This window comes from Pteropus alecto, unplaced genomic scaffold, assembly GCF_000325575.1.
Source record: "Pteropus alecto unplaced genomic scaffold, ASM32557v1 scaffold8, whole genome shotgun sequence".
In the NCBI taxonomy this organism is placed as follows: Eukaryota; Metazoa; Chordata; class Mammalia; order Chiroptera; family Pteropodidae; genus Pteropus; species Pteropus alecto.
The window spans coordinates 3061326-3076497 of record NW_006494609.1 but is presented as its reverse complement, the minus strand read 5'-3'; the positions used below and the strand labels follow the sequence as shown (position 1 = coordinate 3076497).

The 15172-nt window shown below is 50.0% G+C and overlaps 2 protein-coding genes across 2 annotated transcripts in view; one reads left to right on the top strand and one right to left on the bottom strand.

The window, feature by feature from the left end:
- Positions 1-7517, top strand: part of RPS6KL1 (ribosomal protein S6 kinase like 1) — a 13447-nt gene extending 5930 nt beyond the window's left edge. Inside the window, exons 4-10 of the mRNA XM_006925450.2 lie at positions 1679-1726; positions 2085-2217; positions 3037-3645; positions 4069-4158; positions 4305-4387; positions 5634-5729; positions 6037-7517. Of these exons, the coding sequence (XP_006925512.1) occupies positions 1679-1726; positions 2085-2217; positions 3037-3645; positions 4069-4158; positions 4305-4387; positions 5634-5729; positions 6037-6147 (1170 nt within the window). The 3' untranslated portion in view covers positions 6148-7517. The remainder of the gene's footprint in view (positions 1-1678; positions 1727-2084; positions 2218-3036; positions 3646-4068; positions 4159-4304; positions 4388-5633; positions 5730-6036) is intronic.
- A 1293-nt stretch (positions 7518-8810) lies between these two features.
- The window catches only part of DLST (dihydrolipoamide S-succinyltransferase), an 18507-nt gene continuing 12145 nt past the window's right edge, over positions 8811-15172 (bottom strand). Inside the window, exons 11-15 of the mRNA XM_006925449.3 lie at positions 13803-13933; positions 12369-12442; positions 12008-12091; positions 11441-11608; positions 8811-10410 (exon numbers count right to left, since the gene is read on the bottom strand). Of these exons, the coding sequence (XP_006925511.1) occupies positions 10276-10410; positions 11441-11608; positions 12008-12091; positions 12369-12442; positions 13803-13933 (592 nt within the window). The 3' untranslated portion in view covers positions 8811-10275. The remainder of the gene's footprint in view (positions 10411-11440; positions 11609-12007; positions 12092-12368; positions 12443-13802; positions 13934-15172) is intronic.

The window sequence follows — 15172 nt, the reverse complement described above, 5'->3', positions numbered from 1 at the left end:
CCCCGGCGCCACACAACCCTCCGGTACTCAGCTAGTCCACTGCCTTCATTTCCCTGATGATGGGAACACTGAGGCCCAGAGGTAAAGGAATGTGCCAAGGTCACCCTGTTGAGCCCCCAGTTGCAGTGAAGTTTCCAGGCTCTGGCATCAGCCAGCCCTGGATTCAAATCCTGACTCTACCACTTTTGAGCCAGTGAGACTGTAGGTAATATAACCTTTCTGAACCTCCATTTCTTCATCAATAAAAAGGGTCACTAATAACATTCACCTGGTAGGGCGGTGGGAATAAAATTAAATAATCTATATAAAGCGCTTAGCACAGAGTAAGTGCTCTCTAGCTAGTGTGGGGCTTCTCTACAATATCATCATTGTCGTAGTCATCATCATCACGTCAGATTGTTGAGGGCATGTTATGTGGCAGGCACAGGCTGCTGCTCTGCTTGAGTTGTCTGCTTTATTAGAGTCCTCTTGTTGACCTTCTGAAGGAAGTTTTACCATGACTCCATTCTGCAGTTAAGAAGAACAAGGTTCAGAGAGGTGATGTGACTTGGCAAATGTAATGATTGGCATCCTCACAGCCTTCACATTCGCAAAGGACCCTCCCACTTTTGGCCCCCACAGGCCAGTGATGAGAGAAAGGGGCCTTTGTAATTACTGTTTTGTAGGTGAGAAAATCAAATCACTCGCCCAAGATCTAAACCTTGATCCTAGGCTGCGGGCTTCATCACTGCCTAGTTGCCAGGCCTCAGGGCTGGACTCCCACCACTGGGAGTGTCTGTAGGGCAGGCCAACAGTGAGGGAGTCACAGCACCAGGGCAAAAGTCTTGCCCCCCACATGCTCCTCGTCTGGGCAGATTTTTCTCCTTTCCCACCCCAGTGTACCTGGCTTGCCCTCTCCTGTGCCTGGGGTCCGTCCCTGCCCACCACGAGATGACTCAAGGGCCCAACTCCAAATAAAACCCTGTCCCAGCAGTTGGCAGACCGCTGCCTCTAATCAAAACCAACAAGAGGAGTGGGCTGCTCTCCAAAGACAGCTTCCAGAAAGAGTGGGCGGCATGGGGAGAGACCTGAAGGAGAACTCCAAGCCCGGGCGCTCCAGGCACGGCTTGGCCCATGGGTGACCTCGAGCCACACTCTGAGAGCCTCAGCTCCCTCACCTATAAAATAAAAGATCAGAAGAGGTAACTGGCTCTGAGGCTGCTTCCCCCGCTGACGCCCTCAGACTCTGCAGGATGGCCTACTCACCACACATGTGTGAAGCATCTACGACATCCCCGTGCTGTGCAGGGCTCTGGGAAAACAGAACTAGACAGTGTGGTTCCTGCCCTCCTGGGCTCACAGAGCAGTGGGGAGCCAGGAAATTAGACGCTCCTCTAAGGGTGACTCTGGAGAGCACTGGAGACAGATTAGAGCCCCAGACCAATCTGAGGGTTGGGAAGGCTTCCTGGAGGAGGTGGGACTTGAACTAATACCTGCAAGTCTAAGAAGGATGGATGAACAGGACAGGATCAGTGTCAGTTTTGGGGGTGGGGGACATACTCTGTACCACCGAAGCCTGCCCTCGCTGCCCTGCCCTTGGAGTGAGTCTGCCTCAGCGGAGGAACCTGGTCTGGGGCCAGGGCCATGGAGCCCCAGGAACTAGCGTGTGCCTTGACCAGCGCCTCCTGGACCTCGGCAGGTGCAGCTAGTCCAGGACCCAGCGACCGGAGGGACCTTCGTGGTGAAGGCAGGTGCCACCCAGCTTCCTGACGTTCTGCATTCCCCCTTGGGACTTTCTCAGAGCTCCTGGAAACCCCAAACCTCTGGGGAACCCCCTACCCAGAACCTGTATCTGAATCTCATGCATCCTCCAAATCCAAAAGCCACTTGTCCTGCCCTGAGCATGCCCCTGTCTCCTAGACACATACCTACTGCCTCCTCCATGGCCCGGGGGGTGGAGGGCCTAGATTCTGTGGTGGAAACAGGACTGAGGGCCAGCTCCAACCCCGCATCCTGTTGCCCCTGAAGCTAGGCCTCTCATCTTCCCTGGCAGAGTAACTTCTGGCCTGTCCTCAGCTGATCTGCCTGCCCTGCCCCCTCCGCAGAGCCTGTCCAGGTGCCACGTGGCGAGCCAGGAGCGGCTGACCATCATCCCACATGGTGTCCCCTACATGACCAAGCTGCTGCGGTACTTTGTGAGTGAGGACTCCATCTTCCTGCACCTGGAGCATGTGCAAGGTGAGGGGGACTGAAGACCCCCGTCAGTCCCTCAGGGCTTTGAGATGTCCTCTTCCATCCCCTTAAAAGGCCAAGCCCTGGGGAGGGGAGTGACTTGCACCAGATGTGCAGCACAGACCAGGGGCCCCAGGCTTTCTGGATGACGATGGAAGGATCGGGTTACTGCAGTGCTCCCTGTCCCCAGTGTGGTGCTAAGGCTCAGGGGACATCCTGGGGAGGATGTTCGCATCTTGGGCTGGCGAAAGGGCATATATGCAGATGTTCCATTTGTCACTGTTTCCTCCAGTCTTGGCTGTTCCCATCCCTCATAGTGGCCACATGGGATAGTGGTACTGAAGCTGTAAAGACAGCAACTGGGTCACGGAGCAGATATTTATCGATCAGCTGTTACAGCAAAGAGTTTTTTTTAGTGAGATACACATCCTTGGTCATGACATACTGTCATCACAGGTCCATGCCTGACCTTCTTTTATTTTACTTACATTGCATTATACTATTCTCCCTAAAAATAATTTAATTTAAAAAATATGTGTATAAAATATATTGAACACTAGTGAAGCCACTACCCAACCAAGGACATTAACAATAATTTATATCTTATAATCCTTAGGGGCTAAGTGCCCATTTTGTGCCAGGTAGAGTGATAGGAGGGGAAAGGTCATTCTAGGCTAAGGCAAAGAGAGGGAGGAGCAGAGGTGAGGACCTGGAAAGCAGAGGGTCCATGCCCAAGGCAGAGGGGAAGCAGGATTGAGACAGGGACCTGGTATCCACACTCTTTTTCTCCCCTGTCCCCATGCTCACTTGCTTCCTGTGGCCCAGGAGGCACTCTCTGGTCCCACCTGCGCTCCCAGGCCAGCCCCCAACAATCTCGGCTCAGGTCTGTCTCCAGCCTGGAGAGGATGAAGGCTCAGCTCAACTCCTGCCTCAGCCTCCGGACCCCAATGCTGCTCCCCCTGGGCCGCACCTGCCTCCAGGACAGAGTCCCCCAAGAGCACCCACAGACTTGTCAGAGCCTTCCCCCAGACAGGGAGGCCTCATCAATCAGACCCCAGAGAGAGGCTGAAGGTGAACCTTCAGCCAGGATCAGCACTTCCTGCTCCTCGAACCTTCCAAAGGCTCCAAGTGGCCTCCTGCACCTCCAATCCAGGAGAAGACCTGGCCAGAACTTGGACACAGGGTCCCCTTGGGGGCTCCCTTGGGTTCGCGAGGGGGCCGGCCGGGTGCTGGGGGGCTGTGGCCGTAGCAGAGGTACGAGCCGCCCCTCAGCAGATGAAGCCAGCTTGGGGTCTGGCAGGGGTGCCTGGAGCGCGAGTGAAGAACAGGTGAAGCAGTGGGCGGCCGAAATGCTGGTGGCACTGGAGGCGCTGCACGAGCAAGGGGTGCTGTGCCGGGACCTCAATCCTCGAAACCTGCTCCTGGACCAGGCAGGTAGGTGCCTAGGCCTGGGGGGAGGGGAGCAGGCCACCCTCCCCTGCCTCACCCCTCAGGTGGGGGTCTCCAAAGCATCAGACAGAGGAGAGTTCCCCAAAGTCAAGGGGATGGCAGAGGTTATCTGCTTCTTCCTCCACCTCCCCTCGGCCTTTTCACGTAGGATTCTACTGCGTTTCCAAGGCTGAAAAACAAGCCCCTTACTCTCATGAGTCCAAGGCAGCAGCTCCTATGAGTAACTGGTTGTCTCTGGGCCTCAGGAGACCGTGCCCTTAGGACGGCCATGCGCAGGGAGGCCACTGGCTCCTGCCTTATGACTGTAAGGGAAAGCCCTGGAGTCCCATCCCCCACGCCCACTGCTCAACAATGATTAACTGCGATTTTTGTGTCCCGTTCATCCCCCCTGCACACACATCCGGGAAGGTCACATCCGGCTCACATATTTTGGCCAGTGGTCAGAGGTGGAGCCCCAGTGCTGCCGGGAGGCTTCGGACAACCTCTACAGTGCCCCAGGCAAGAAGGGGGGTGTGCCGGGCCCCCAGACCTTGGGTGCCTTTGAGTAGACGACAAAGGGGATGGGCCGTGTTCGGGCAGGATGAGTAGAGAGGAAACCCAGCCTCTTTGGTGAGGTTGGGACATGTGTGTTCTTGCTCCCACAGAGGTGGGTGGGATTTCTGAGCTGACGGAAGCCTGTGACTGGTGGAGCTTTGGGTCTCTACTGTATGAATTGCTGACTGGAATGGTGAGTAGCTGGGCAGGGTATGGAGCCCTGGTAGGTGTCACTAGTTGCAGGATGAGCTGGACTTAGTCCAACCAGCCAGTGTCGGGGCTGAGGCTCTCTGGTTCGCCAAAACCCGGCCTTTGGGCTGGATGTTCTGCCAGCACAGCTGTGCCCTCCCCAGCTGTCCCCTACAGGTCATGAGACACGGGAAGCCTCTCCCACCCAGGCCATGGACACACTTCATACCCCTATTACGCTAGTGGCTATAGCTAGTGAGACTGTCAGTTTATGTGGATGACAGTTGAGACAGTTGGGGAGTTTCCAGAATTTGACACAGCCCTTCTTCACTGAAAGGTGCCTGGATCATCCCCCAAGCCTCCTCCTTCCACTGCTCACTCCCCATCCCCACACTCTTCTGGGCTGTAACTCCTATATTTTGGCTGGAGGACAGGAGAGAGGGCTTCCTTGATCCAGGCCAGCAGCTGTCCTGTCCAGCCCGGGTCAGCCAAGAGCTCAAATTTCCTCCTGCAAACACCCTTACTCAGGATGGCAGCCTCTGCCCTCTGTCCTCCCCTGATGAGCTCAGCATCACATCTGGGGCTGGTAAAGTCAGACATCAAGGGAAAGGCCAAAACTGCATCTGACCAGGAAATGGCCAGAGTGTATGCAGTGTGATCTAACGCCCAGATCTGAGCAGTCCACCCTGGCTTCCCCTTGCTTTTGTCCGATAGCCCAAGGCCTCATCCTGACCTCCAAACAGACCTCCTGCGCTTCAAAGCTGCCCGCTTCTGGAGTGCAGAGAAGTCCTGCCTTCTTCCCGTGCTACAGCCCTGCCTCAGCCCTGAGGGTAGCGTGCCACGGCCAAATGAGAGGCCCCTGGAGATATACTTTTTTTGTAAGGAGGCAAGTTCCAATGCTGTTCCTGACTGCAACCTAAGCTCAATGCTTCTAGCAAGCATGGAGCCAAAGGGACCTGGGCTCAAACCCTGAACTCAACATAAGTCCCCTTACTTCTCTCGGCCTGCTTCTTGTCTTTAAAATGGAATACTAATACTTACTTTGAGGATTGTGGAAAGTATGGATAAATGGCTGTCAGGCATCTAGCACAGTCTGACATATAATAATAGATCCAAAGCAGAAGGCAATGATCAACATCATCACCATCCTATGGGGTGTGACGCAGGGAAGAACAAAATCCTGGCTGCTGCTTGAGAGTTTACTTTTCTGGGGTTGCCTCCTCAGAAGCCCCTTCCTGTGTCTTTGCCAGGCCCTGTCCCAGAGCCACCCCTCAGGAATCCAGTCTCACACCCAGCTCCAGCTGCCTGAGTGGCTCAGTCGCCCAGCAGCCTCCCTGCTGACTGAGGTGAGGTACAGCCAGCCTAGAGGAGGCGGCTCCTTGGCCTGAGGGTGGGTGCTGGGAGGGCAGAACCCTGTGCGCAAACAAACGCGCTGCTCCTGGATGTCTAATGTGGGTGCAGGTTATAAGTTCCTATATGTTGGTGACCAAATACCACCTATGTTCCCCAGGGTAACGCTGGAGGTTCTGTGTACCAGTCTGGCAAAGAGTGGACCCCTGGGGCCATTGCGACTGGAGTCCCTGGAGGGTCAGCCCATGCTTCGGCTGCGGGGCTGGGTGGCCTACTGGGTGCTAACTGGGCCTTTCTCCACAGCTGCTGCAGCTTGATCCCACCAGGCGCCTGGGCGCTGGAGGAGGCGGTGTCGACAGACTCAAGTCTCACCCCTTCTTCAGTACAATCCAGTGGAGCAAACTGGTGGGGTAAGAGGGGGTGCGGTGGGTGATGGAAGCAGCTGGACTGGTCTGGATCTTCTCTTCGCCTGTCACCAAAGCTGGCCCCTCTAATCAGTGACCCTCCGCAAAGAATGCAGGGCAGCTGCCTTTCCTGCTCAGCCCTCTCCGCTGGGCCTCAGAAGTAATCATCGCCATTGCCCCTGAGGCGCCTAGGGAGTTCCCCAGCCATCTCTGGAAGAAACCTTTTCTAGTCACTGCTGAGGGGGAGGGACAGGACAGATCGCATCACGCTAGGCAGCTTGGACCCCTCTACCCATCCATCCTCACCCATCAGTCAACGGATGCCCGTTGAGCGCACATTCTATACCTTGAATGCAAACTTACCACGTAAAAGGGTGCCTTCTGTCACGTTAGCTCTGAACTACTGACCACCTGCTGAGCTGACTTCGAGGCTTTGTGACTTGATACCTGCCATGTTGTGCTTCACTTGGGACATATCTGGAGACCCATCTCAGGATACTGGTCCACTGGCTCAGTGCACTCAAACCATGGCTGTCATGCAAGTGGCGGGCCTCTTCCACCAGACTACTGCTGCAGGGGGTGGGGAGGCTGGGGAAGCAGGGAAGAAATCTGTAGTGGGCATGAAGTGAGATGGGGGACCATGCCTCCTATCTTGTGATTTCAGACTTTGGAGAGTAAAAGGAAGGGAGAACAGGAAAATAAGGATAGAGAGAAATGAGGAGAGGGAGGAATGCATATCTTTGCCACTTAGAGCAATTTTGGAATAGAGTTCCCTTCCCCAGCTAGCCCACCGGTGTCAAGAAAACGGGAGCCTGCCCCTTGGCTCTGAGATGAGACCACGCCAGTAAGACAAGTTGTACCCATTCGGATTCCCTTCTCAGGCCTTCATCCTGTTTACCATTTTGCATTCTAGTCTTGAGGGCCCACTCAATTCACTGCCCACTGGGACTTCATCCCCTTTTGAAATGAGAACTCAAAAAACACAGAGAATGATTGCCCAAGTTTTTAGTCAGAAGCATTTCTAGGGTAAGTAGTTACCCCAAAAGACAATCCCCTTCCCATCTTTGGAGGCCCTCTTATTCCTCTCAGATCTGGTAACTGGGATCTGGCATCTAAGACTTCCACCAGACCTCTTCCCCAAATTCCTTCCCTCCAATGTGTCTCCAATACCACCAGGTGGCGCCTCTGACACCTTTCTCTAGTCTGGCTCTGAAGGCCCAAGTCTTATCTCTGGGGGTAGGGACCTGTGTTGTTGGAGAGGCCAGAATAACTCTGGAGCAGAAGGGACATAGAGAAGCACAGCCTCATATGGTACTGGTTTCCTTGGGGCTTGCCTGTACCCACTACCCACCCGTCAATAAAGCCTGATGTTGCCTATGGTGTCTGCCTCATTAATGTAATTAGAGTGGCCCAGTGGGAGTGGGAGATTGGAAAGCTCCCATGAGAAGCTCCATGATGGTTAAAAGTGAGCTTGGAGTCTGCTAGGAAGTAGGAAGCAGGGCTGGTGGTAGACCAGCATGCCGGCCTGTGCCTTGCAGAGTATCTTGGAGTCCAAGGGGAAGTGCTGGCATGTAGGGGGTGCTTGGCTCTATGGGAAATAAAAGAGGAAGAGAAGTCTTGGAAGAGGGTCATGGTGCCCAGAAAGAATACTAGTTAAATCTTTTCAGTGACCCCTTGAGACAGATGGGGGCTTCTGTTCAGAGGTTAATGACAGGACCTGGTCATAGTGGAGCCTGTTTACTAGACTACGTTCCTTTTGCTACACAGGCCAGACCACCTGCAACCACCGCTGCACAAAGTGTGAGTCCCTTCTGGAACTTCTGGGCCTCATTTGTATAATAAACACCGCACATCTGGCACTTTGCTAGGCCCTGAGTTTTGAATACTGTGGTCCCAACCCTTATGAGGCTGAGAGTCTGCCTCCTTTTGATCAAATGGGGCTAATACCTCCTTTGTAGGTTTACTAGAGAAATTAAAGCTTCTATTATCATGCCCTGGACCTGATAATTCTAAAATTCCTTTCATTGAATCCACTGATTTTTCTGTTAGTTCTACCCGCTGGGAGCCACTTTGCTCCTATGACAGACCTTCACATGGAAATGGCACCACTACGTACAAGATCAGCAGGCAGGGACTGCGGAAAGACCAGGCTGTGTCTAAGCATGGACACCGCCAGGCCTGTTACCTAGAGTCAGCCTAGGTTAGTCCCCACCTCAGAGACCACTCACCTTCAAAAGCCACTGCTCCCAGGAGGTAATCCACCTCATCTGTTCTGACTGACCTTGAGCATGTCGGTACACATGTGGCAATCAGGTCCAAAATGTGAAATTTTAAGTCACCCCACCTCTCCCCAATCCATCCCAGAAATAATGCAAGCCCTACAAAACTGCAAGTGTGTGTGTGAAGGGGCTTCACAAAGCTGGGAACCTTTTTCTCAAGAGTATGGCTTGCCTGGCTTGAGGGGCTCATTGGAAGAAGCTGGAGCACTTTCCTGGCTGGCAGACAGCCACAGTTCTATCTTCTGTCAAATGAGTACAGTGTTAACTTACTTCAAAGTCTAGGACATCATCACAGGGTAACCAACAGGGCATTATGTGGCTTTCAATACTAACAATAATCAGTGTTGGAGACTTGTACAGCCTCAATAATCAAAAGGAACATAGAAACAGAAACCTTATTTGAGAACATTTGCCCTTTAATTTGCATTTAAAATGTTTCTTTAAATATTTCAATTACAAGTTCTGAATAGTGAAGACATAGTAGATGCTGCAGGCACTCAGTACTGGCTCCCATCCCTTCCCCCCACCCAGCCCCCCAGGCCTTGCTTCTCACTCAAGATACAAATGGGCACTCTGCACTAAAAATATGGCTCCCAATGTCAAGTGTCAGCAGCCTCAGGCCTGGATGCAGTTGGAGTCAAAGTGATAAAGCCCAGTAGCTTTCATGACGAGACGTGCATTTAACCATGCTCCAAGGAATTTCAATGATTGTGCCCAGACCCACTAGGCAGTACCTCAGAGGTGACACTGGTTATTTCCCCCATGTACTAGCATCCCGGGGCTGGTTTCCACCACAGTCCATCCTCCCCCAGACCTGTGTTCTGCAGAGGAAGAGCTAAGGTCCCGCTCCCTTAGGGCCAACGTGCAGGAAGGAACAGAACTGCCTCTTCAGTCCACTTGCTTATACCAATGGAATATAAAAGCTCAAGTCAATCTGAGCGAATCCACAAAAAGCCTCCCCACCTCAATCTCTACCAGGCTCCAGCCTTGGGTTGTGACCATCCCCCACTACCATGATTTGCTAGAATCTGCTCTAAAAAAAACAATGTGTTAGAATGGTTCCTAGCAATCTGGAAAGGTTGGTACAACCACGGTTGTGCGTGATTGTGCCAAAATGAGCCTTCCTGGGGCGAGACTATGACAGAGTGTGAGGGCAGGCCTGGGTTCTGCTCCCTTCTTGTTTACAACATATAACCTCAGGGTGAATATGCCCTCTTCCCCTCAACACTGTCGACACCCCTCCTACCCAGATCCCCTGGCCTGTGCTTCCTGAAAGAGGTAGAAGAGGCATCTTGAAATCAATGATGAGAATGAAGGTGCATTTAAGAAGCGAAGCAGCACCTCCCGGCCTGTGGTCAACACCTCCACACAGGTGGAATCAGGTGAGAATGGGCACAGGCAGGACAAAAGCTGCTCTGAGCTTGGGAGGCATAGCACCCTCCTAGGTGTCTCTGGAGAATACACTTTCAAAAGATTGAAATTTAATCACATGGTCCCCAGTGGTTTCCCTATAGCATTCTGGCACAGGGGAGAAGCAAGATCATTTCTGCAGAGGGCTAATGGAAGAAAGGTAGGAATATTAATTAATGAGCATCCGTTAAGGCTCTCTCCCTCTCTCCCTTAAGCCTAAGGAAATAAGATATTCGAGTGCACGAGAAGGGTGCAGAGAGGGAGAGAGCCTGGTAGGAACACCAAGAAAAGACATGTGACTGCTGGTTACATAGTGCCCTGGGTTCCTTGCTTGAGGCCAACAGCATGTGCCTGTCGGTCACCAGGCTAACCTGGGACCCATGTGGGGGCAGGGAGAAGATTGGTTTTCAGTTCCTGCATGGTCGATGTATAGGGCATTTGGCTTCCTCCTAAAGGTCTAGTAGGAGGACTCTGGGATCCTCTACCGCTGCCTTGATTTTGCGGAGAAAAGTCACAGCCTCTCTGCCATCGATCAGCCGATGGTCATAAGTCAGTGCCACATACATCATGGGCCGCACCTCCACCTGCAGAGAGAGAAGTTCACAAGTTTGTCTGCAGTAAGGCAGAGAAAGCCCTGCTAAAGGGGGATGAAGAGAAAGCACAGCCCGTGAGAAAGTTTCCAGTTCCAGAGCCTTTCCTATTGGTGTTGCTTCTGGCTACTTACAATATCTTCAAAAGCCAAGCCTTACCCTTAGCCCAAAGCTCCCCCACATCCCCCACGTGGAAACAAAGCTTAACCAAGAAATCAGAAGTCTCCTCACAACTGCCTTTATAAACACGCACTGCCCTTTATTCATCTGTTGTCTACAGAAAAAGGTTCCCCTTTGGTTCTGGCTGCTGTAGTTTCTTCTGCAGGGTTATAATTTTCTTCAAAAAAATTTTTAGGGGGGAAAATAAAATGTTTAAAATAAATAAATTAAATGTTTAAAAAAATTTTTAAACCAGGGGTCTACAAATTCTCCAAATTGTATCAAAAGTAGGATTTATCAGGGAAGATCTATGATTTTCAGATTCACAATGGAGTTTGTGACCCAAAAGGTTCTACATAGAGGACTCCCAGAAAATGTTTTCCCACTGACATGTCATCCAGGACCAACTCCATACCCTTTGACTTCATTCTCTAAACTCCCAGAGAACTTCTAAGTCTTATCCTACACTTGGCAGCTGGTAGACTACTCTGCGTTGTTGTCCTCTATTTCCCATAGGCAAGGGGCTGGCCTCCAACAGCATCCCCACTCTCTACAGCACCTAGAGAATGAAGCCTGTTGACTGTACCAGATGAAGGAGCAAGCCTTCTTAGCTCAATGTACATCAGAATCATCTCTAGCTTCTGCTCCAACAGGCCCGGGAAGGGGTCCAAAAATCTGCATTTCTAATAAGTTCCCAGATAATGCTGATCCACACTCCACGACTTGAGAATTACTGCCTTAGCTATTAATTAGAAACTAAAACAGAACTTACGCCTGAAATTATAGTGAATCTTTTATAATTAGCATTTAGATTTTCCTCTCCTCATTGCCTAGTCCCTAGGACATTAGCTGTGATGGTTCATACCTTGCCTCCCACAGCTACTGGCCTATCGAAGATGGCATGCATGCCCAGGATGGCGGACTGAGGGGGGTTGATAATGGGTGTTCCAAAGAGGGAGCCGAAAACGCCTCCATTGCTAATGGTGAAAGTACCACCATCCATATCTTCAATGGCAAGTTCATTCTTTCGAGCCTAAAAAGAGGTATTTCATTATTGAAATTAAGGTCAACCCAGCTTTCTTCACCTAAAGGTCGAGAATGCACAGTCCACATTCTAGCTTCAGCATGAAAGTTGTTCTGCTGAGATGCCTGTGACTAGTGCTCCGCCAGAGGACAGGCACAATGCCTTTGGGTCCTTTTTTTTCCCCCAGCAGGTCTCACTTGATGAGATCTTCAGTCACGAGAATATGCCATACAGAGATCTGTATTTCGGCTCTTGTGGGTGACTGCTGTTCTCAGGGGCTATGCACGCTTTATGGAACCGGGTGAGGCTCCAGCTCTCCAAGCACTGCTCACTGGTGAGCTCGTCCTTCCCCAGGCTCTCTTTTCTGACCTGCCCAGCAGCTGATACACATGCTGCTTTCTAGTTTACCTTCTCTCCCAGTTCACTGATGGTTCGCTCAATATCTGCATAATTCATAGATTCCACGTTCCTGATGACTGGAACCACCAAACCCTGATGAATGTGAAAGACTATTTTCAGATGCAAATTAATAGTATCCTTTACAGTTATATCCCTTGATTCAAGCCATGGTCTCCCCCACTTCCCAGAATATCTTAATTACTTAATGTGTTAAATACTTTTAGACACATTAAGTATTTAGACGTGACATTAAAAGAATGTGGTACGACAAAAATAGGTTACTCTTTTACTAACTTCCTTCTAAAAAGATAGAATTAAAGAATGATCTGCCCCAAGGGTCTGCTTCTTCACACCTCCTGCTCCAACATACCCGTGGGGTGGCCACTGCAACACTGATGTCAATATAATCCCTATACACCACCTCTTTGGTTGCATCGTCAATCACTATGAGAGAGAAAACACGTGTTACATACAACTCCCCAAGCCTAGACTGATAAGGTATTATTTGTACTAGTAGAGTAAAAATCCACAGTACTTGGGAAAGTGTGGGCTGCCCAATCAGCATGAAAAGCATTGCATGACAAGTGGCAAACTCCTTACTCCCGTGCCAACCAATGGTAACATCGCCCAAGTGCTGACTGAGCCTGAGAGAAGAGCATCCATCCTTCTGGCAGTCCTCAGAAGGGCTCAGCACACTGGCTCACATATGATAAGTATACGCTAAGTTCTTGTTAACAGGCCTTCCCTCAGCTGAGAATGGCCAGATGTAAAAAGTGCTCCCAAAAAGACAAATTAGCAAAGTGGGTGGGGAGGTGCTGCCCATTCTGCTGCCCACCCTCAACAAAGGGGACAAGGGGGAAGGAATGCTCTTTCTAGGAGACTCAGGGTGGTCTGGCGTTAATATTGTAGCTTGAGATAGCAAACAGCAGCTAAAAATTTAGATCCAGTGCTCATGATAAAATACAGGCTTGGAAATCTTTTCCACAGAAAGTGTATGTTGTATTGTTAGATAAGAGACCCAGAAAAAGCATGTAAAACTGAGAAAGAGGCCAAGACAACTCAGAAATGCCTATGTGTATGGGCAGGCAGAAGGGATGGATACAGCCAATCAGGAAGCATGAGAAGAATGGAAGAAACAAAGAGGTACACATAGGCACAAAATGAAGACAGTCCTTCTACCTACCTAGAGCATATCACTTGATGGAAGGGACTAGGGCTTCTATTTCTAGATCTTTAGGGACCCTGGCACTGCTGAGGGTTGCAAAGTGCAATGTCCCCTCTCCAATCTTCCAGGGAATAGAGAAGTGTCTCAACAGGAAAGAGAACTGCTTGTTAGGTCAACATTTCAATGATGTAGTGAGTAAAACGGAAGGAAAATGATCACCAAGTCCATAAAAGTGGGGCCAAGCCCAAGGCCTCCCAATAAGGGCCATCAACCAGAAATCAAAGGTCATTCTGGAGCCTATGCCAGGTGTGGAAGTCATGCCCCAAGATAACAGAGCCCTTGGGAAGGTGGGTGCCAGAAAACATGAGCTTCCATGGGCCCTGACGTGAGAAGCCTGGAGAGCTGGGCTGGCTGAGAACTTCCCAGCTAGGCGCTGGGAGGAAAAACCATTCTGTCCATCTAATAGGGACAAAGTAATTATGATACTATTTCAGAAAGGTGAATCAAGAAATCCTTGGGAAATGTTTCCACAGGTATGAAATAAAAAGCCTGTTGACTCCCATCTTTTGTGTCTGTGTGTGTGGGAACAGGTCTGTGTTCCTCCCAGGACCTCTGTGATGCTGGCCACCACAAACTCACCTGCATTTACAACAGGCTGCTCCTGCAAGGCAAAGGCTGAGGCCTTCACAAATGCTGACATGAAGCCCAGTTTGAGGTTATGTTTCTTCAGAAAAGCATCTTTGTGCCGGGCCCTCATCTCTTGGATGTTACTGCAAAAACACATTACAAAACAAACTGACCACAAATGAAGCCTCGATTTGACTTTCATACCGGCTTCTAACTCCATGTACACAATTGAGTAAGCATTTTTTCCCCCTCACCGTGTACCATAAGTTCAAGTTTTGAAATAGTCCACTAGAGGTCAATGTAATATCCTTGTTTCATTATAAAACCTGAATACAAAAGAGCCAGGTCCAATCTGTCTTGAAGGTGGCTTGAGTCCTTTAGAGGGCTCCCTCATATTCCAGAAGTCACAGATTTCAGTGACAGAGAACATAAACAAGAGATCACAAAGCACACCAGCATCCTTGCCCTGGATGAGAAAGTGATTTCTAGCTATACTAAAAATCATGAGCTATCTACCCTGAGAAAATTTTTATGCATAAACAAAGTCTACAAAGTAATATTCTTTTTATATCTTATTAGAATTATTTCTAAAAAACCATGAAACCTGATTATGACTTCCTTGTGACGTTTCTGTCTCTTAACTGGTGAAGACAAACCCCAAAACACTCCACAGGTGTATGGGCTCCAAGTGAGCAAAAGCAGTTATGACTATAGACAGAAAGGTATATAACCCAGTGTTCATTTAGGCTCATGGGAAAGATAGTAGATTAATTCATCTCCCAGAGTTAGTAGTTACTTCCAACTGTTCCCTTTAAAAAGATGCTAGCACCTACTGCATGTGAGGGTCAATGATGGGCACCAAGATACAAAGATAATAAAGACATAGCTCTTGCCCTGAAGATCAGTTTAATGGACATGGTTTCCTTGGTATTTAGAAAAGTGACCATGTATGGACCTAAGCTTTTAAAGTATGAGCAGAAGAGCCTTCTGAGAAGCCTCTGCAATAGCCTTTGTTCCTTCAGGACTAGTTTTTCTACATATATACCAAATAGGTACTGCAGTTAGTGGGAAACGGCTTTCCCATTATTTTGCTGCTGGAACTTCAGTATTTATCGGAATACAGTTCCGTGATGGAAATCGAATTTAACTTTATCTCAGGCCCAAATGCTCGGTTCTCCCTTTCTCCCTATAATGGCCTAATTCAACATTAACATGAAAGATAAGATGGTATAACTTTAACTCCCCTCTTCAGACCTTTTGTTTTTGAAAAAGGAAGTTTTCCTAGGGGGACTGATTGGGTTTAAATGTTTGTTTTCCTGAGTCTAACCTTATTTAGTGCTAGGATTACCACCCTAAAGACATTACTGGTTCCCAAGACACAA